The 22,398-nt window shown below is 35.6% G+C and overlaps 1 protein-coding gene across 2 annotated transcripts; it reads right to left on the minus strand.

The window, feature by feature from the left end:
- Positions 1 to 168: 168 nt before the first annotated feature.
- LOC138329999 (atrial natriuretic peptide receptor 1-like) lies at positions 169 to 21,787 on the minus strand. 2 transcript variants are annotated; one of them, XM_069277329.1, is made up of 24 exons: positions 20,587 to 21,787; positions 18,810 to 18,919; positions 18,413 to 18,547; positions 17,713 to 17,940; positions 17,046 to 17,257; positions 16,500 to 16,610; positions 15,998 to 16,136; positions 15,602 to 15,738; positions 14,693 to 14,804; positions 11,553 to 11,628; positions 10,914 to 11,010; positions 10,232 to 10,462; positions 9,767 to 9,871; positions 9,399 to 9,470; positions 8,691 to 8,859; positions 8,302 to 8,457; positions 7,623 to 7,821; positions 7,153 to 7,293; positions 6,604 to 6,727; positions 4,658 to 4,726; positions 3,758 to 3,920; positions 2,913 to 3,023; positions 2,263 to 2,354; positions 169 to 1,640 (listed from the first exon to the last, which is right to left on the minus strand). In XM_069277329.1, the coding sequence occupies exons 1-24, from the start codon at positions 20,787 to 20,789 to the stop codon at positions 1,368 to 1,370; spliced, it is 3,465 nt and encodes a 1,154-aa protein (XP_069133430.1). In that variant the 5' UTR covers positions 20,790 to 21,787; the 3' UTR covers positions 169 to 1,367. The 2 variants fall into 2 exon arrangements, with proteins under 2 accessions (XP_069133430.1, XP_069133431.1); XM_069277330.1 differs by lacking the exon at positions 20,587 to 21,787 and adding an exon at positions 20,451 to 20,464.
- Between the last annotated feature and the right edge of the window lie 611 nt (positions 21,788 to 22,398).

Below are 22,398 nucleotides of genomic sequence, written 5' to 3' on the forward strand. Positions count from 1 at the left end.
AAATCGTGATCTACAATTTCATTTAACATTTTTATAGCGTTATTAGTCATTGTAAAGTGATTTCTGCAGGTAACTTTCCATATAAACATACATAAGGTATAAAAACAACAGTTTTAAAAGTGCATAATTTCTGTGTTGCAACTAACGTTTATCACACATCTGAAGTCATTTGAATGATTTTCACAGCTTTATTCATCAAACTTTATGGTTTTCAATAGATTAGTGAAGAAAAAATAACAAGTCAAAATCTTCGCCCAGTTACGGCACATATAACTTTAAATGTTTTATTTGGTAAAATTTATTTAGCTTATTTCTGTGTATTGATGTCGTGGGATATGTCCTTTACCGAAGTTACCATGCGAGCTTTTCAATTAAAATAATGTCTTGCATCCCTCTTATCCACCGAAGGTACAGACTCTTCGACGATTGCGTTTCTTTGCCCATTAAATATACTGTATTATATCGATCAAATACCACCATAACTATAGCACTTTGATAAATAAATTTCTCCCTTACACACATAAAAGTCACTCTCGCAACTGATACACAAATCACATTACCTTATCGTGTAACTACATGTAGACTTAAACAGAAGGATATTTAAGCCCTGAACTAAATTCATTTCTGATTATGGTAGTATGAATACCAACTGGAAAACGACAAATTTAATGAAACGCGCTAATAAAATGTCGAGAGATTTTGCATCTATAATGAATAAACAAATTATTATCGTCTTTGGTTAGGAACAACAATTTGCCATCCATCTTTCTTGATCACGTGACGTTGCAATGATAATGACGACAAAATAACCAGATGGCAGTTCATGCACTGATCATGGAAATGTAAATATTACCTTGGTATTCCATTTGTCAGAAGATTAATTCCGAAATTACAAAGCTTGCGTAGCTTCAAATGTCACTGGAACAATGTCACCAATATATAATCACTTTAACACCATTCCATCTGTTACCGGCGATATACCAATACCCAAAATACGAAGTCACCTATGGGAAGAATACCTGTTAATACCGAAGAATTATACCATGAATGGATCTAGAAATATTTGATCATACTAGGTAGTCAAACCATCATACGTCATACATCAGCATTAAATGCAACTCCTTTATAACGAGTTGAATCGCAATGGAAAAAAAGTACACACTAAAGCGAGATTGTGACACACATATCACCGAGATTTGTTCACGTACACGTTACAAAAATAGAGAAATTGACATTAAGGATTTAAAAAGTAACACAATTAAATGAATACTTTGTACCATTTGGACCAAGATCAGGTAATCAGCATGAAAATATCACAATGTATTGCACCGTTCATTTCATTTCGGAGATCAACTTGAATAATCTGCCTAATCTGAATCATCAGCGGGGTCAAATATGTCGGATGTTGCTGTGTTTTTATTTAGAATGTCCAAAGCAGAAGGCAACTGTGGCATTTTAAAGGGTTTCGATTTGTTGTTTTGCTCCTCGTCAGCTTCCGGCGTTAGTCGAACGTGACCTAGGTCAAAGGTCGAAGCTGATTGCAGATCGATATCGATCGATGTCGCTTTCCTTGTCAGTAGGCGATAATCTTCCTCACACTCAAAACCATCTAACCAGTACGTAACCATTTTCCCCTTGCCCTGTAACACAGTAAAGTGTCTTTGGTAAAGCTAAAATTTATTTTAGAGATGCTCCACCGCCGACAGAGCATAAATGATACTCATAATTTGAGCAGTAACTGATGGTCAATCGTGTACATATATGTGTCTAATTAATTGGTGTATGCGCAATCAATACGTTATTTCAAATAGAGGAAAATGCAATTGTGTTTTTCTCGGAACGCAATTAATTATTTCTAATATTTGATATTATCTTGAAATAAAATAAGAACCTCAAACTTTTTAATGGTGTGAAAAATAACTGTAAATGAAGAAAAATATTAATTCGCCTGTTCCTGTTTTTGTTAAGAAAAAATGCCATTTGCCATCGGTGTAGCATGCATCTTTAAAGTAAAAGAGGTGGCTGCATCATGAACACCTTAATTATGACAACTTGACAGTTTTGACTCTAGATAAACTGAGATTTCTGCAATCAGGCATATGTTAGTGTTTCCAAAACTATAAAGAAAATGTACATAATTTATGTGGAAAAATCCAGCGGTACTTAACTGGCGTAGTTTAAAGATCTGTACTCGAGACTGCTGTATGACACCGATATTTTAACTTAAAATATATGGGATAAAATATGGAGAGATGTCCTTACCTTGATATCCATCTCTCCTCGCTCAAAGATCTTGAATTTTTTAGCGTTTTTCAGTAAGGTATGAGTTGCATCACTCATGTGTATTTTCAATGCTGAAAAGAACATTAAAGCAACATAAGAGTAATCATTTAAGTCATATTCTTAAACTATGGATAACTCCTTAATTATAACAATCTACTGTACATAGAAGTGCATAACTGAAGTTATGAAAAGATCTTATCACCCTTAACTTATGACATATTTTCAATGGTCAGGAGAATCGTCAATGTCCTTAAAAAACGAACGTTGAAGAAACTGATAGTTTCTAATACAAAATTACCATTCTTATTACCCTTATCAATTTTCATCGCATCTTTTTTTATCATATGACTCTTCCCAATAACTTATCTATCCCGTGCTATAATGAATATTCACTGTTACTTATCCTGTCACATTATAAACATTACCATTTACCCGTCCTCTGACATTACGAGTATTTCTAGTAACCAATTATGTGACATTATGAATATTCCTAGTAACTAATTCTGTGGCGTTACGAGTAGTCAAGGTAACTAATTCTGTGACGTTACGAGTATTTCCAGTAACTTATTCTGTGGCATCAATAACATTCCCCGTAACTTATTATATAGTTTAATGAATTTTCTCAGTACCTTGTCCGTTTGATTCCATCCTAGACGCCGTGTTAACCGTATCTCCAAATAAACAGTATCTTGGCATAGTAAGGCCGACAACTCCAGCCACAACAGGGCCGCTATGTAAACCTGTGATTTGATATGGAAATGATAATACAGATTATATGTAAACAATTAATGAAGTTTCAAAACTTATAGAGAAGCGTTCGCTTCGAAAAGGGTTATGTTTTATGTAAAAAAAAATACCTCTCCCCTTTTGCAACCCTTCATACAATCTATCAGTTAAATTAGTCAAATATATTTTTATTCCATCAAAAATAAGCGCTGTCGTACTTATATCCAACCAAATACATTGTACAAGTATTATGTAACTCCATCCAATAAAAAGAGAGGCGTTATTTAACTATATTTCAATCAAAGGGAAGCATTATATATATTATGTTCTTGATCAGAACGAACGCGCAAAAATTCATTCAAATTTCAATAACTCAATTGTACATATATACTGAATTCGTGAATACCAACAATGGTTGAGTTGGGAGATTTCCATTAGAACAAAATGAATGATAAAATGGTCTGTAGAAGAAGAAATATTATTAAACGTTGTATCTAAACAAATAAAATCTGAATAACTTTTATTGAGAATACCGACATTATTGGGAGAAAATTTTAAAGGTACAATACACAAAAAAATAATTTAGTCTGTTATCAAGTTGCAGACCCAGGCTCCGATTTCTCGAAATAAAAGAGAAGACTTAAAGTCAAAAATTAAGTTTTTCTTCTTATATAACTTAAATGAACAATTGTGACTTAAGTCAGTTTTTTACTTAAGTTTGTTTCGAGAAAATGGAGCCAGATCTTACCTATACGGATTTCTAGGTGGTTCGAAGGGTTGTGTGGGATCTGAAACTGTTGTACTTCATTCAAGAGTGCAATTGACACTGATGCCATCTCGGTCACGTGTTTGGTGCCGTTTCTTTCCGGAAGTCCACTGACAATCATATATGCGTCCCCGATGGTTTCAACCTGGTGTAATATATACATGTATAACAAAGCATAAGCAAAGCAGGATGCACTTTTTGTCATGTGTCTTATATTTGATAAATTACACCGAGTGTTATGTATGGTATTTCTTTCATTTCGATATTTAGTTTTCCGGTTTGGGCTATTATCAGAAATATATTATTTTTCAAGTTTTAAGGGTATTGCAATATCTTTATTTATAATAAAATGTTTTTTTTTTCGAAATTTGGAATAATTTACCTAAAGAATGAAGGTTTCTTCTGGGTTTTTTTTTCTTCAAATTATGAAAGATAGTGTAGTGATACCAATGTTAAGTCATATTACTCGAGGGTATTGCAACAGAAATTGTGAATGGTAGACATAATCAAGACTAACAATATCATACTGGAAATGTTGTATTTAGCGATAAGGATATTTTAGCGACTTATACTTGATCAAGACTAACAATATCATACTGTAAATGTTGTATTTAGCGATAAGGATATTTTAGCGACTTATACTTGATCAAGACTAACAATATCATACTGTAAATGTTGTATTTTGCGATAAGGATATTTTAGTGACTTATACTTGTTCTAGATATAAATTCGGAAAATACAGCTGATTGAACTTTCTGTTTGATATGAAAGTGGCAATTATTATTGTGAATTATGGTCAAAATATGCATGTTTTTACAATTTAAAATTAAAGAAAGCTTACTTTTTTGGAATGTTAGGGAACACCCTTGCAAACATTCTTACCTTATAAACATCAAAGTGTTTAATCGTGTCGTCAAATACGGTGTAAAGCGAGTTCAACAATTCCACAATCTGTTAAAGAAAGTCATAGAAGTGAAATACATATGATACATATACATCATTCAGTTTACTTTGTGTTCATTTACCATGAAACATGACTAACTGTGCCATGACAATTCGTAGGCAATTATGTGCCATAAATAGAATTAATGAGATTTTTGTTTGATTCATTAACGTCCTATTAACAGCTATGGTCATGTAAGGACGGCCTCCCATGTATGCGGCGTGTTGCGTGTATGTTGTGCTAGGTATGTGTTATGGGAGACTGCGGTATATTCATGTAGTGTCTTCTTGTATAGTGGAACGGTTGCCCTTTTTGATAGTGCTACATCACTGAAGCATGCCGCCGAAGACACCAAGCAACACACCCCACCCGTCACAGTATACTGACAATGGGCAAACCAGTCGTCCAACTCCCTGTATGCTGAGCGCTAAGCAGGAGCAGAAACTACCACTTTTATAGACTTTGGTGTGTCTCGGCCAGGGAACAGAACCCAGAGCCTTCCTCAGAGGGGCGACCGCTCAACTCAACGCCAAAAGTGAGACGGTGCCAAGGGAGGCATTAGGTAAGATAAAGTTAGTTAGGAAGAAGAGAAAAGATAAGATTCTAAATTTAGTCGCCTTTTACGATCATGCAATAGGGGCAGCAGGTACAATTCTAATGCCCTACCTGCAGGGCCGGATCAATGAGAAATTGACATTATGAATATTACTTTATTTTCAATTATATGTTTTCAGATTTATCCATTAAGAAAACAATCCAATTCAAAACTATTTCCAGACAACGTTTTGGTAATTCAGATCCTATAAAACGATTATCTGAAAATCCTTTGTGGTGATATTCACAACAATGAAACCGTCGCTCCGATCGTTTAGCAAATTAGTAAATCCTTTCATACTGTACAAGTTTATGGTAAATAAAGATGGATGGTTCATAATGATTGGGTGTGCGAGCTGCCACAACTACTACTCTCTAGTGTAAACCTGAAAATTTCAGCAATAGTCAGAAGAGATATATGTTTCAAAGACAATACATATCGGGCTCACCACCACCCAGCACGATTAGAGTATTTTGTCCTCGTTATTATCTCATTTTGGACTTACACAACAGGTCACGTGAAGTTTCCTTATATCCGTGACGGCCTTTCTACGCCAAATAGCATAATGCCGTAAATTGGGATATTTTGGCACCGGGAAATTTTAGCGTTTTGTACCAAAATGGCGTGGATGATTTCTCGCGTGTTAAATTTGGGGTTTCAGGTGTCTTACATGTATACATGGTATAGTATCAGTGCAGATCAAATTATCATCTGTAGTTGTACGTTTATACCTGTTTCAGGTGTAAAATGGACTATACCTGTAGTGGTAGTATACCTGTATCAGGTGTAAACTGGACTATACCTGTATGCCTGTAGTGGTAGTATACCTGTATCAGGTGTAAAATGGACTATACCTGAAGGGGTAGTATACCTGTATCAGGTGTAAAAAGGACTATACCTGAAAGGGTAGTATACCTGTATCAGGTGTAAAAAGGACTATACCTGAAAGGGTAGTATACCTGTATCACGTGTAAAAAGGACTATACCTGAGGGGGTTGTATACCTGTATCAGGTGTAAAATGGGCTATATCTGAAGGGGTACTATACCTGTATCAGATGTAAAATGGACTATACCTGTAGTGGTAGTATACCTGTATCAGGTGTAAATGGACTTTACCTGAATGGGTAGTATACCTGTATCAGGTGTAAATGGACTTTACCTGAAGGGGTTGTATACCTGTATCAGATGTAAAATGGACTATACCTGTAGTGGTAGTATACCTGTATCAGGTGTAAATGAACTTTACCAGAATGGGTAGTATACCTGTATCAGGTGTAAATGGACTTTACCTGAAGTGGGGTACTAGCGGCGGCGATGGATGTAAACCCCACGATGTCTGAGAAATAGATTGTCACCATCTCAAACGCCTCCGCCTGTACTGACATCCCAATCCTCAGCTGCTCCGCTATTTTCCTGTTACACGATAGAATTGTAGCAAACCTTTTGTGAATTAGTTAATTTTGAGATGCATTTTGTTATTTTTGTGCTCTTCATGAATTACAGTCACCAAAGGTATAAGTGCTTCCAATAATGGAAACGCTAAACATACATGCATGAATAGTAAGAAACAAAAATCTACAGAGATATTTATCAAACTTAATTAATGCCAAATGTGTGGCGGTGCTTTGGGAAAGGCATGAAAAGAGTTAGAATATTAATTTTAAAATAATAGGAGATTATTACAATTATAACGTTATTGTTTATACCATAGGTTGTCGTCATTTCGTCCTTCAAGCAAGGCGAGTACATCTTATAGTGTCCTGCGACGGAGAAACGAAGGAATTGGTATATTTATTCGGATAATAGGGTTTCTATGATAACGTAATGGCAATGGTTACCTTGGTAACATCCTATAGAGCAGAGTTTCCGTTTTGCGTTTTTCTTCCTCCAGTTGTGCCGTCCTTTCGTCCACAAGGTCCTCCAGCTGGTTCGAATATCTCTCCATCATAGTCATCATATTCTCGATCACGTTGGCCTTTCTGTGTATATAGAAACAGGTGATGAGTTATGCCCTTGATGGAGCTTACTTATAAGAATTTGTTGTGGTGAGAAATATCCCTGAAATCTTGAGATTGATCATCGTATTTTAGACTTACTCATTTAAGTTCGATAATCCAATACTTTTAATGGTTGAGTTTGGTGTGTGCTGTTTCTGTGACTGAATTTTCTAAGGCTAATTTTGATAGTTATATTCTTGTAACTTGACTTACTTGAAAGAGGTTCTTTTGGCGCGTTGAAATTCATTCACTAGACTTACACTGTACTTTTAAGTGTTGATATTGATGTGTTAATTTATATAACTACTTACTTGTAAGGGTTGATTTTGTTAAGAACTTTTAGCACAGTTTTAGCGCTAGGTCTGAGGCTAGGGTCTTCGTTCCAACACCGTTTGACTAGATTTTGAATGCCTCCGATCTGATCCGCTGCCGGAATGCTATCAGTCGGGGACGTAAATTTAGGACGATAATACACTCCATCTTTTGGGATGAGGACCTTCCGGATAATTTCTGTGGATGAAGACAATATCCCATCTTTGCATATTACAAAGTTAGCTCCCTTGTGGGTAGGTATCGATTGTTACGTCATTATTTTGTGAGCGCAATTCACGTCGTTTTCTCCGAAACGTATGACATTACGCTCGCAAACACATGACGTCACAATCAATACCTACTCGCAAGTGCAGATAACTCTGTTATATGCAAATTCGGAATATTATAATTAGAACTTTAAATCTCACATTGCAAGATTTAACGGAACAAATACTGGAAAACATCAGCAAACAAATATATCTTGTGTGATTCAAATTACGTTCAAGATCGAAGGTCAACTATAAAATACCGCTCCCTGCAGCCGACAGCATCATATGCTGTCATCCAACCGTCAACTCTTAACTATGGCCTAGTTTGACTCGTATCCACCGGCTGATGTTATGACGCCATCGTTATTTAAGATTCACAATATAATCTCCAATGGTCAACATTATTTACCCTCTGGTGTGCATTCTGACGCCTGGTAGGGCAGTTCTCGCGTCACTATCTCCATGGCTACGACTCCGAAGCTGTAGATATCAGCGGACGGGGAACCAACCCTCATTCGTTTGTTCAGAGCTTTCTTAAGATACTCAGGAGCTGTCCAAAATAATGCTACAGGAACAAAATGCAAAAATGAAAATCACAGAAGTTAGTAATTGGTTTAATTATCATCGACAGGTTTGTAGATAACATTATTTTAATATAATTCTTTCTTATGTGTTGCTTATGGATGTAAAAAAAACTAGATTCTATTATCTCAATGTTATTCACATTATAGCAATAAAAGATGCACGCCTTCCGATGAAGAAGAGAAATGAAGTTCATAATGGATATCACCAACAAACCTCTATATCGGTGGTCCTCTGGCTCTGTCGGGTCCGGTTCAGCACCGTTCATTAGATAGCGAGGTCCAAAGTCGGTCAGTTTGCATGTCCATCTACTGTCCACTACGCACGTAGAGCTCTGGAGTCCGCCATGAAATCTGAGTTCTGACCGGTGTATGTACTCGAGACCCTTTACATAAAAGTGTTTTATATAGACAAACATTAACGTATATAACCCCATAACCTATAACACAAGTCCTTCTCTCTATAATTACATTGGCCCTTCATTGTACACCCCCTGATAGCAAGACATATAACCGTGTTTTGTAGGATTCTTGCACTTGTCTATTGAAAAAAAGCTCCTCAGCTTAATGATTTTAGTCAATATACCACATGACCTTTGAAGATTCAAGGTCATCCATTCGAACAATACTGGTCATCTTTCACCTGTGGTACAGGCTTTGTGACGGTTGGTAAGTCGTTTTACCATTGTAGCATGTTTTACACCTTTAACCTTATAAGACTTCAATTGAGTTTTTTTTATCCGAATCTCGATAGCTACCTCTTCTACCCAGATACTGTAGACTAAATGTCAGCCAACGCCGACTTCAATTCATTGAGCCGGAATCTTTTTAATGACACTTTGAAATACAAAATAAAAATAGTTCAAGCTAGAGAGCTGCGCATATGATTATCCAGTACAAAAGACACGAACAAGAATTTACTTACCTTGCATATGTCTAGGGCAAGCGATAGTTTAAACATGGTGTCTAGTTTGATGTCGTCGTTCGCTAGTATATCCTGTAACAAACATTCACATCGTGTAAGGATTTCATTGGCAGCTGATGTAGCATGATTTCTAGTAATGCGTAATGGCAATAACAGTAATATTGAACAGTTGATGTCGAAAGTCAACGAAAATGGTGTCGATCTGTTGGAATCAACAGCATTCGTCTCAAATATCAGATTCAGTTTCTAATGATCAACCCTGTAAATACTTAAAACCATATATTATCAAATATTAATTTAATCTAGTATTATTAACATTACTCCAAGTTAATAAGTGTTATAATACGTCATGACATAGTCTAAGTTACCTTAAGACTGCCCTTGGCGCAGTACTCCCAAAGGACACAGATGTGACCCGGATCGGTACAGACCCCCCGCAAAGTAGTCAGATTGTTGTGTTTCAGGTCCAGTAGCTGCAATAAAAACAATTCAACATAAACTATATTGGGTCAGTGTAAGGTATCGGTTCGCGCGTTGTCGTGTTGATAATCCGTAGACATGAAGCAGGTTAAAGGTTTTAACGTCATAATTAGGTATGGACTTCAGATACTTTAAACACAGCTAAAATAGGAACGGACAGACTGCTAATTTACATCAGTATATTGTTCAGAAGAGGACAATTATGTATTTGTTTGAAATTAAAAAAGTACAAGCCGGTCACTGTCTATAGAATCTAAAAAATGAGCTGTTGTAGCATTTTCCTGCAGCTTTTGCATCATAATTTCAGTGTGGCTCGATATATTTACATCTCAAATTCAGCTTTATTTCCTTACCATTTTCATTTCTTTCAGAAACGTCCTGTCCGTGGTGGCGATTTTCTTTTTGCGGATGTGTTTCACCGCTACAACCGATCGTTTGAACTTGGCTATCGCTACCGAGCTATGGTCCTGTTTCTGTATGGCTTCATTAAATGAATCAGTTAGAGTTGTCTGCCCATAGGTGTATTCCGTCTGTCTGTCTGTACCCAGACTCTTGGCACTCTTCGCCAAGTGATTAGACATGTTCTGAAATATTCGTCAATGTGAGATATATTATGATATGATGGGTTTATAATATATCGACTATGAAGATACGCAAATACATCACATGTTCATTATCAAATGGTCGTCAATGATTTTATGATGTGGAGATACAGTAAAACAACTTTTATGATAAGTGTAATCTCTTATTATTTTTAGTTCCGTATCATGAAAAATCTATTTTAAGTCACTTCTTCTAATTCATTTAATTCTTATTATTCATTCTCATACATGTACGAACAATTTCAAAATATATTGTGGGACTACTTTTTGAGAATCATTACGCCTGACAGCAGTCAACCGGAGGCGACCCTACAAACAGCCACACCATTATACGACATATGGGATTTCATACGCGAAAATCCTCGGTACAGGCAAGATAAGGTAATAGATTTATAAAGTGACTTATACTTTCTATCCACATACATGTACTTACCGTTAGCGACCGATTTCTTTTTCCTGCCTCGAAATCAAGAGCATGGAATGGAATTTTCCACGCCATGTTTTTGAGTTCCCTTTCACGTCGCCAAAATCTAATAAACAAGCACAAAATATATAAGTAAACATGCAGCACAAGTAAACATGGGTTTATAGAAACATGGATTTATGATTAAATATGATTTCAAAATCTACTGAACAGTGATTTTTTTGCCCTTTTTATAATCGGTACATCCTAATCGAAAATGATTTCATACATATGCACGTTATTGTATCAAAAGGATGTGATGGTCAGAAATGATCATATTTAATCAAAACAATTTGGTGAAGGCCAACTAGGTTTCTGAAGCAAACATTTAAAGCTTGCTAATAACAATTATAGCGTTACATCGTGATAAAGTTTACAACTCGAGTGATAAGGACTCCATGAAATATAAGTTAAACCGCGTTATAGGAATCGATACATCGCTATAGGGAGCGACGAGGAGTGTAGTATTAACGGTAAGGTAAGTTAACCTTTGCAGCTCTACAAAATTATCCAAATCAATTTCCATTTTCAGACTTAAAAGCTCTGTTTTTGTTAAGGTATTTGCCTTGAAGGATTCATTGAAGACATTCAATGACTTGTTTAACTTACCTTAAAATCAGAAGGAGGACAAACAGTAATCCAACCATCCCGACAGAGAGGCCTACATACAGGGCGATTTGAGAATCTGAAGATACAAAGACAAACAACTGCATTGATGATAATGAACTTTGTGTAGTCTTCCGGACAGTCAATTACGCAAGGCTCCAGCCTTCTCCTCGAAACAAACGTGCAGACTTAAGTCAAAACTTGAGGTGTTTTCCTCCATATGTAACTTATGTGAAAAAATGACTAAATCTTCTTCTGTCTTAAGTTTGTTTCCTAAACTCGGGGCCAGGGCTCAGTTGTTCCGTGGCCTTTCTCCATCTTAAAATCTCCATTAAATTATAGGTCAAGTTTGGCAATAAATCCTTATAACAAATGTAACTAAGAAACGTTCCGGATCTCTTAGTTAGGTTTGGTTTGAATTTTTAGTTTTAACGTCCTATTAATTAACAGCCAAGGTCTTTTAAAGACGCTCTCTCCTCTATATAGTATGTAACGTGTTGCTAATGTGAATATCTGTAAGTTTTGGGAGACTTTACATTTATTACGTAAACATTTTGTCTGATTATTTTGCAGTATTTACATTATATATAAATTGGTATATCAGGTGTTTACTGTTATTTGTGACATGCATGTCCATCATATGGTACAGATTGTTGTTTAGTAATCGCTAGTACGAGTTATACAGTTATGTGTGGTTAGCATGGTTGCATTTAATACAATTAAAAATATGCGACATGATATTGTAAAACGGTCCCCTGGTTTGGTCATGAAATATGCATATACGGTAATATAAACCTCTATAGAATGTAGTGGCACTGTATACTGTGCTGTAAACGTGCTATCCAAAGACTATTGATCATCATGTTCAAATGTCGAATGGAAAGTTATTTTCCAATATAATCTAGCAATACGTGTGGTATATACCATGTACAAAGATGCAGAAATAGCTAATACGGACACAAACTATGAAAACAGTTGATATTTACCTGGATAACTAAATTCACCTGTAAATCACCTGTTCTTCATGGCTAGGTGTCCCATCAGCAACTATATAAACGTTTAACCCGCGCGCGAGCTTACTGGCTTTAAACAATCGATGAAGCCATAGCGACAATTTTTGTACTTATTGATCGCTCTTCGAAGTCAGGACCCAGACGGTTGACAATATTCCTAACAATTGGCACACGCACTCGTATTTAAAATTGATTTGTTTACTGAGCGTGTACGTGTGTAAATAAATTATAAGCTAGTTTTAATATGTATACAGCTTGGTATTGGGACGTGTTTTCACGTTATGGGAAACATATATAGAAATGTCGTTCTGGGAAAGCGTACGTTTTTTTTAATATTTATTAGCTCATTCTAAATGTATTAACATGTATGGTAGATATAAACAACATAACTTGCTATTCCTAGATAATACATTGTAATAAGTACACGGTACATTACTGTCATAATTTGCCACTCTGTACAAATGTATAAAGTCAATCCAAAGTGTTGAAGGTTACCAATTGTCAAACCGTTAACTCGAAGTTCCCAATTGTCAAACCTCGATAACTCGTAGTCGGTAGAACCATTGTAAGGACATAAACTGAAGTAATACCTGTAAGTGAAATACATATCTATGACGTGTTTGATATCTAAGTAATTCAGATCAATTATTATGCAATTATGTTCAATAAAATAACTAAAAAGTAAATTCTTCTTTCTGTATTTTCCACCGGTCCAGTAGGCTGAGTGCGTTAAAAATAAGATCATTGAACTTTCGTGGTTTCCCACAATGCAATGTGCAAATTAAGTGAAACGGCTGGTTGAAAATATAGATGGATCACTGCAATGGAAGTAAAGGGAGCAACTCCAAACGTTATAATTGCGTGATTCATGTGTAATTATGACAAGAATCTCCCTTCTTTGGGCCCCGTCTAATGAAAACTTTCGTTTGACTTTCGATTTACTGTAAAGCGGGTAAATTTAGCGGGTAGTTTAATTTCACTGAAATCCGCGAATTCTAAACATCAGTGACATATTCATAAATTCACTGCCATATCTATGAACAATAGTTCAAAAATTAATAGGAACAAGTGAGCCGCGAAATTGAACCTCCGCGAGATGGTCCGTATAGAAAACCGCGAAATATTGACCCCACGAATATAAACGCTTGACTGTATTAACAAATATGGCTTATACTTGACAGTGCAACGATCGAATTTGAAAAGCTTTTACGGATGTGGAACGTGGTATCCTACCCTTTTTGTTCATTGCCATCTTTCGTTTTGTGTGCTAAAAATAGAATATGACGGTCTATTTTAAAAATGCTTTGTTAGTATTTCCGATGTTTCCCTAACGTTTCAGATAGTCAATCATATGCATGGTAATGGAATGATTAAATTAATAAACATATGAAAACCATATCAAAACATACTGAACTATTTTTGGTCCCTTTAAAAGAGTTCCAATTCACGAGGCTCGGTAGTACAGGGCATTTATCGTACTTGTAAATGTACAACCACCCTCTTTACCACAAGAATATACCTGGTGCATTACCGCTCTAACCCAATAATTCTAATTACATTGTGCGCACACATAGTTTAACATTATACATGTATGACAACGAAACACGGTTTCCAACAACCTTACTCCCGAGAAATAATGCAAACATTATCTGTTATATGCGTATAACTATAAAAATTCAGCCAATCTTTCAACGTTATGGAAAACATCCTCAATACACATATATCAAATGAATCGATATTCATTATTTCAACAGCACAACTATGCAAAAGACGGTCGTTATTTCTTTCTTACAATCTCGTTTCGTTGAAATGTAGCTGATTGCCATTGTCAAAATAACAGCTCTGCTGAATAAAGCGTTGTTTTTTTTACTAAAATGTATTTCCTTCTTTATATGGGGGAAAATACTCACTTAGAACGGATTGTTAAAACAACATAATATTCTTCTCTTCGTCTGTGGGGAAATATTGTGTAAAAATATTGAAACTATCTTGATGACGGTGATAAAACAGGTCGACTTTGTCATAATGACATACCTGTCTGACGGTGATAGAGACAGTTTGACTTCGTTAAAATGACATACCTGTCTAATGATGATGTGGATATTGTGCTTTCGTTATTGTATGTATTACCTATCTCCGAGATACACAGCTCTCCATGGAAACCACACACCGGGACGTCAGGAGGTATATATTCTTTGTTTGTCCTGCCATCACCCCACAGGATGGTTCCGACATAGGAATCCTGAACAATATCAACAAAAACTGAGAATTAAATGTCCCTTTACAGTGGCCACCTGACCAAAGTCGCCGAATAAATGTTTTCAATAGAATTATAATACTAGCTTATCTCTTCTAGTTTGAAACTTAAGGCTAGAATGAGACGACATATTGCAAAGACAAAAATTTCATGTAGTTATTTAAATTATATAGACAGGTGACCCCTGCCCATCTACCCACACACATACGCGCTCACTCACATGTATAATATTCGTTGAAATATGATTCATTTTGTAATGTATTCGAATGCATTTGAAACTTTTTAGGTATTGTTTTTAAATTCGTAATGATATTAAGAAAGAAGAAAAAACAGGTTTTTGAATTGGAAGCGTATTCCATATGGGTGCCGCTATATGGAAAAATCCAAGACTGAAGCGCGTGCCATTAGGTGGTGCAGTAACCTGCAAAGGAACGCACAAGTGCATGAGAGTAACCCCCCTTTAAACACTTATTCAACTGACAAACATAAACTAAATACGTACACGATTTAAGTTTGAATCAAAATTTTGTTGATGGCATGGCTTAACTGCTAATTGGATCGTAATAAAAACCACGTGAACTACAAGATAACAGAAGGAATGTTTGTTTGCAGCAAGTGGTAGTCGAAGGGGGAAATTCCATCTAAACCAAGGCTTAAACTTAACTGTGCCATTAAGTATAATATTTATAGGACATTAAATGTAACAAAGTAAAAAAAACAGACGTTTCAGCCATTTCTGAAGCATCTAGGCAAGATTAAGCTAATAAAATTGTCTGAATTACCGAATGGGGTTTTCCGTTGACTAAATCATAGTAAAGATGGGCAACCTCTGCAAAGGAACCGTTTTCAATGAGGTCAAAAATGGCCACTCCTGGGTAACGGTCAGCGTGTACGGACATCAAGACAAGACCGGATAAACCTGTAAAACAGAGCAAAAGTCAGGAATCAGCTTTCAAGTAGATCAACAAATATCAACATTGTTTTGGTAGATTTTACAAAGGGATAGGAAAATGATTTTATACGTAAATATACGTCGTTTTCTCTGAAAAGTATGACGTTACGCTCGCAAACACATAACGTCACAATCAATACCTACCCGCAAGGGCAGATAAATCTGTAATATGCAAATGCAGAATACTGAATCACTTAGTTGAGAAACTCCTGTAAGCTGTTCATACCTTGAAACGATATGCTATTGGTCGTTTTAGCGATGACAGCGCCACTTAGTGGACGGTTGGGTGTTGGAAGGTAAGTGGTATTCAGCACCTTCGCGTACAGCAAAATGGCGTCATGTAGGAAGATGGAATACTTGTCCGGCTGGAAGGAACGAATTAAAGCATGACATTATACATCTCCTATTTACCGCAATGGGAAAGATAGAAATACTATTTTAGACATTGGATTATCCAGTAGAAAAGGCACGACGTAATATTGATATTATAAAATTCCAAAACTTTGAACTAGGCAACCTGTGCTGTAAATTTTCAGAATCTTTCGACAGAACTTCAAATTGAGAGCAAAATAGCTTGAAAAAGCTAACCGACTAGTAATTTTCCAGAATGTTTTCAACTACAATTTAAAGTTGTTATTTTTCATTTGAAACATCCCAAAGAGACCCGAACATAAGTTTGGAATCAATATCTATAACCTCCTGTTTCAAAATAGTTACAGTATCTGTACCTCCAATAGTTCGGGCATGTTGCTGCTTCCGGCGGGGTAAACTCTAGCGGCCGCCTCCATCGCCGACTGGTGCCAAGCTCCGATGTGTTCATGTGTGTTTCCAAATATTACCTTAATGTTAACAAGCATAAATTAGTTTTTAATGTTTAAGCTAAACAAATATCTGCATAGACAACAGTTCTACAGGCAACAGAATTTCGATAAAACAAAGATTAAATTCTGTCATTCCGTCATCGTGCCATCTAATCCAATCTCTCCCAAGGTTTATTCGCTCCCTCCAGCCCGGGAATGTTTGTTAACAACCATGACAATCTTTATCATATTTATCAACGATCATTTTCATTTTATGTGACAGATTATGGTCATGATATCATGATTTGTGTTTGAATATGTTGCTTCTGATCATACACAAACGAATTGTTTATTTCTTTTCCACTAGAAATTCACTAAGATTTCTTATCAATTCAAAGCGGCATTAAATAGGTAAAATAGTTTAAAGTGTTGACATTATGTCCTAGTTTTGGTACATTTAAAAAAAATGCTTACGTATAAAACATTGCGGAAAGCCTGTTTGGCCGCCGCGTCTTGACCGTCGCCTTTCTGCCAAATGGCCGTCGAAGCTAGGTGTTGGATGTCACTCTGAGACGGAAGCGTTGTCTTCAAGAATACGAATTGGTAGTCACCTCCGGTCATGCGCAGAGCATGAGCCCTGAGCATGTAGCGTCTGAGGTCAGAATCCGGTATAATCATTATTATGACTGTAACACAAGCATTTGTAGGTAATAAGAGTTTAACTTTTGAAAAGTAAGGCGTTTATAAGAATACATTGTATGTGATGTCTCATTTTTAAATGGTCTATTAGTTTAACACCAATAATTATTGATAATGTAATTATTTTTCTGTGTTGATATGTTCTAGCTTTTGACAAGTATGAGCAACGGAAAAGATGACGCAGTCTAAAATTTTGTTATGAAATATGTATGATATAATTAAAAAATGAAAAGAAAAAAACAATGCAATACTGAAAACGAAAGTTTTATCGGAATTGAATTTCATTTTGATTGTACATTTTGCAAATATTATGAAAATGATGCTTGATCCATAGTTATTTATGGGCAGATGCAATATTTGTCTTAACAATGTGTCAAAAGAAATATAATTATGATGTCTTCATAAGTAATGGTTAAAATTCATGCCAGGATGATGTACCTACTTCTGCTCTCATCTTTGATCGCTTCCAATATGGCGTCCACCTCTGGATCAGTTGCGTTCCACGTGATTTCCGAGTAATGATGCGCAATGTATACGCCAAGATTATCCTGCGGAGATTGTAAGGTGGCGACGATCGCGTCCGCGTAACCCCTGGATACCACATCTGAAGCTGATATCAGGACGATTCGGAACCAGCTTAGGCCGTACATGAAAAATGTCAGAATCCCACCTTCGTAAAGAAATGTAATAAAACCATGTAATAAACAAGCCATGCATCAGCCAATGCTTGAAATGAAGACATCATTTACAGTATACAATCATGCAAATGGACAGATATATTACGCGTTTTTATTTTCTTGCATTAATGCTATCTTTTATTTAAAAAAACCCTTTAATTTCATTAAAAGTTAAAAATGAAATTATGTAATTGTCTACGATTCGGCGGAATTAGTATTAATGTTTTTCATGTCATGTACGAACAAGTACACAAATCTGTGCAGCGGCCTAATACTATGTGAGCAGTGATATCAAAAAAACATTATGTTTGTGGTTGCGGAAATTTTATCAAATAATAAATTTAGTGCAAAAATAAACGCAATGTTTATGTAAAATAATGACGTGCTTGGTATATCTCAAAGCCAGCCAGATATGTAATAATACCTTGTATATATATTTTCAGAACCTTTAACTGATTTACCTACCTAGTGCTGAGAGTGGCGGGATGCTCATGATTAAAGTATTCAGTTCTTTCTTGTCGTCCAGCGATTCCTCGTTGCCGAGCCATTGAAACACAGCGATGTCTCGGTATGACGCCAACTGGGCGATGGGAATCATAGCTATGGAAACGATTCAATGAGGATAAGTACAGTGTTTTGTTTTTTCAAATAACATGATTTTAGAATCGAGGCATTTAATATGCAAAATATTATTTTTCATATATTTTAGCCCTTTCTAGTACAAATAAGGGAAAATACCCCACCATCAAAATTGATAGTAAACATGTCAGTGTCTGACAATATTAGTTGTACAAAAAAATGTGCTCAGCTATATCAACTTTTCTTATACATTATAGACCTCTATTAACCCGATCTTGTTTACCTTGTGTACATGGCGGTCCAAATATCACGTCTATAGTCGAGTTAAAGATGAAATCTGTCAATATTCCAATACTCTGCTTACTACTACAAGCCGAATCTAGCCAAATCACACTAAAATTGAAACGTTAAAGATAAAGTAAATAAAAGAAATTGATCTTTAATGTTACCCAAAATCAAAATGTCAAAATGAAGCAACCCTATCATTTGGGTCAGGAAATCAAGGCCAGATTTTCTGACTGGTTTTTAAAAGTGTTTAGTTGGGGATACAATTTCTTAATACTAGTATGTAAGAATTTGCTCGACAACTGATAACTTCCGTGTCGACTGACTAAAACGCTTTTCATTTTATATTCGTATGGATAGCAACCTATGAGTTTTGAAACTGAAAGTTTAAGCAACGGCTCCATAACACCCAGATAATTTAAATACTAATATATCAGATCATTATTTAAGCAGAAAAAGTTTGACTCCCCGTTTAAGCTTTCAGCGGAATAAAAGAATGCAGAATTTTCTCAGGATATAATTTTTTTTTTTTATTGTGATTGAGTAAAATATGTTTGTATGTATGGTAATATTGTCTTACAACTTACAAGGAACAATGTGATTCAATTGAAAAATATGGCTTGTATTTAATACTTATAATTTAAAGTTATATGTGCCGTAACTGAGCGAAAAATTTGACATATTATTTCTTCTTTAGCAACCTTTTGAAACCTATCAGGTTTTGATAAATAAAATTGTAAAAATCATTCAGATAGACAAACAAACAGATGCCTTATAAACATTAGTTACAGTACAAAGTACAACACAGAATTTATCCACTGCAAAATTTTGGGTTTTTATGCATTATGTGTGTTTAGATGGAAATATATATGCAGAACGAACTTTATAATTAATAATAATATTGTAAAAATTTAAAATGGAATTGTAGACCACAATTGTTCTGACCGTGTTTTCATTTCGATGCACTCTATATGAAATTAAATAATGATACCTGGTAGTACTGCCAAAATTCATATCCAGCTGTTATTTGTGCTTGAAAAATTAAAATTTTGGAATAAAACGCAATTTTATCCATTTAGTGTTTATTTGTCCTCTATTTAACGAACATATACATTCCTGATTTCTTGTTTCTAACTGTGATGGAACATTGCCTTCGCTAGCAATTATCCGTATCCAAAGCAAAGTGCATTTACAGAAATTCAAACAAGTAGAAACGTCCATTGACATTACTTAAAAATAATTTTAAGAACGTTTTATAATTGCATATATTGAATATTGATTTTTGTAATGAGAAAAGCTGATATGGAACCAACTGACATCCTATCTGTATATGTTACATTACAAATGGTTTAGGGAATATGAATTGGTGCATCGTAGTATAGTACTTACCGGTACAAGGATTAACTGTACATCCAAGTTTGTCTAATTGATATACATACTTTATAAGTTACCTAACTTGGATTCCACATCATATGCGTTAGGACCGATAACCTCTCTTATAACTCCAATAGTGTGTAATAGGGTAATAGAACTAGTTTATGTACCAGTGTATTATGATAAGTGAAACTTACTTGAGAGTTCCCCGTAGCAGTATTATGGTTAGTTTATGTTTCACTGTATTATGGTGAGTGAAGCTTACTTGAGAGTCCCCCGTGGCAGTATTATGGTTAGTTTATGTACCAATGTATTATGATGAGTGAAGCTTACTTGAGAGTCCCCCGTGGCAGTATTATGGTTAGTTTATGTATCAGTGTATTATGGTGAGTGAAGCTTACTTGAGAGTCCCCCGTGGCAGTATGGACTGGTTGTACACGGTCTCTATGGCCAGGGCCAGGGCACCTAGAGATGTGGACGCATTCACCTGCAGGTTGGATGCAGGTGACACCCGCGGGGCCATCCAAATCACCGTCAGCGCATGCGTCGATACTATTATAAACGTTAGACAAATATAGACACTATTATGTGTGTATGCCATCATCGTTAGTAGATCACTTTACTCCATTAGACGTAGTAGGTATATTTGTTTGCATAATCTATCAAAATAATGCATTGCTGCCGGACTTGACTGTTATTCTGTGATACACTGAAGTATGCCTTTGTCGGGTAATCCTGTGTGTCTTAATACATAAAGCGTTCTGTACACATACTTCAATTTTAAAAAAAAGTACATCCATCCGTCACCAAAAGAAGTACATCCATCCGTCACCAAAAGAAGGACATCAGGTCAAGTGTCATGTTTAAAAAAACTCCAGAATGGTTTGAAATAACGCGACTTTTTTGTGTGTGTAAATTTTTTGTCCATAATTTATAAAATATTATTCAGGTTATGTCCTCGTCTTCTACATTACACATTGTTATTTAATTTGTCAATCACAAGTTAACATTGATAACTATCCGTCTCTCTCTCTCTCTTCCCTTTTATCAGTACATTTTAAAGCAAGTTTCGTTCCTGAGCAAATGACACACCGGTTTGTGTTTTTTTCCAATACTAGCTAAATACACCAATTGTTTTTGTGTCTTCAGACTACCACAAAGAAATATCACCAATTTGATCATGTTTCCAGAACACCTTGTATGAATGGCATCACTCTGATTGTTTCTTCATACTTGTACTCTGTACACGAACGACATCGATCCGATGATGTCTCCAAAACGGCAAGCACACAAAAAGTAAAGAATTTAAAAAAACTCAAACAGATCACTAAAACACAATGCTAAGAAATATCCACAGACGTTTTTGTTATCCCATTGAGGAGTATATCTTCCCTCCAATAATCATCCTACATCATGTATTCTGCTGGGGCAAAAAAAATATTCCGTAAGTTGTCCTTTAAATAACGTACAGTCAAGTAATATTTATAGATGGTTAAATTCTCTTTTCGTTCTGCAATATTTAAACAAAGCATATATCTACATTATGTAATATCGTATTGCTGCCTGATAGCAGATAACGATATATCTGATTCACCTCCAGATAGCTATCACGTGTCCGGTGTCATCGTGTCAATACTTCGTGTCATTGTACCAAGACATCATCAAGACGAGCATATAAATCATGACGTCATCAATCGATGGGTCCATCTAGTCGCGCGAGATCTAACCAATCTGAACGCTCTATAAACATTTGATATCTAAGCTATGACAATTGGCCGTATTATCACAAGAGGTAGATGATTTGTGTAAACAAACATTAAAGTGTTGATCAAACTAAGTCAACGACGGAATTGATTGCATTTTAAACATCCATCCTACAAGTACATTATATGTAGTGTTGTGATTGTCGGTTGGGCTCGTGTTAATTGCTCGCAGACGATGGGTGGTATCGTGGACACTCTTGATCTCTTATTGGTATGGCACTTATAAATACAGGTGTATATGGATAGGGAATAAAGATGACTAATTAGTGGAAAGTTCTGTTTCTATTCAGTTAAAACTCTTTATGGTAAATCAGATTACTCTTATGCTCGTTTTCTTTCGTTCAGGATTAAAATATTTCATTATCACACATAATCATTTCTCATTCTTTGTATTATAACAATCATTTGTCTTTGTCTGATATATACCGTTTTAGCCATATACATTGAATA

The sequence above is a fragment of the Argopecten irradians genome, chromosome 8 (genome assembly GCF_041381155.1).
Source record: "Argopecten irradians isolate NY chromosome 8, Ai_NY, whole genome shotgun sequence".
Classification (NCBI taxonomy): domain Eukaryota; kingdom Metazoa; phylum Mollusca; class Bivalvia; order Pectinida; family Pectinidae; genus Argopecten; species Argopecten irradians.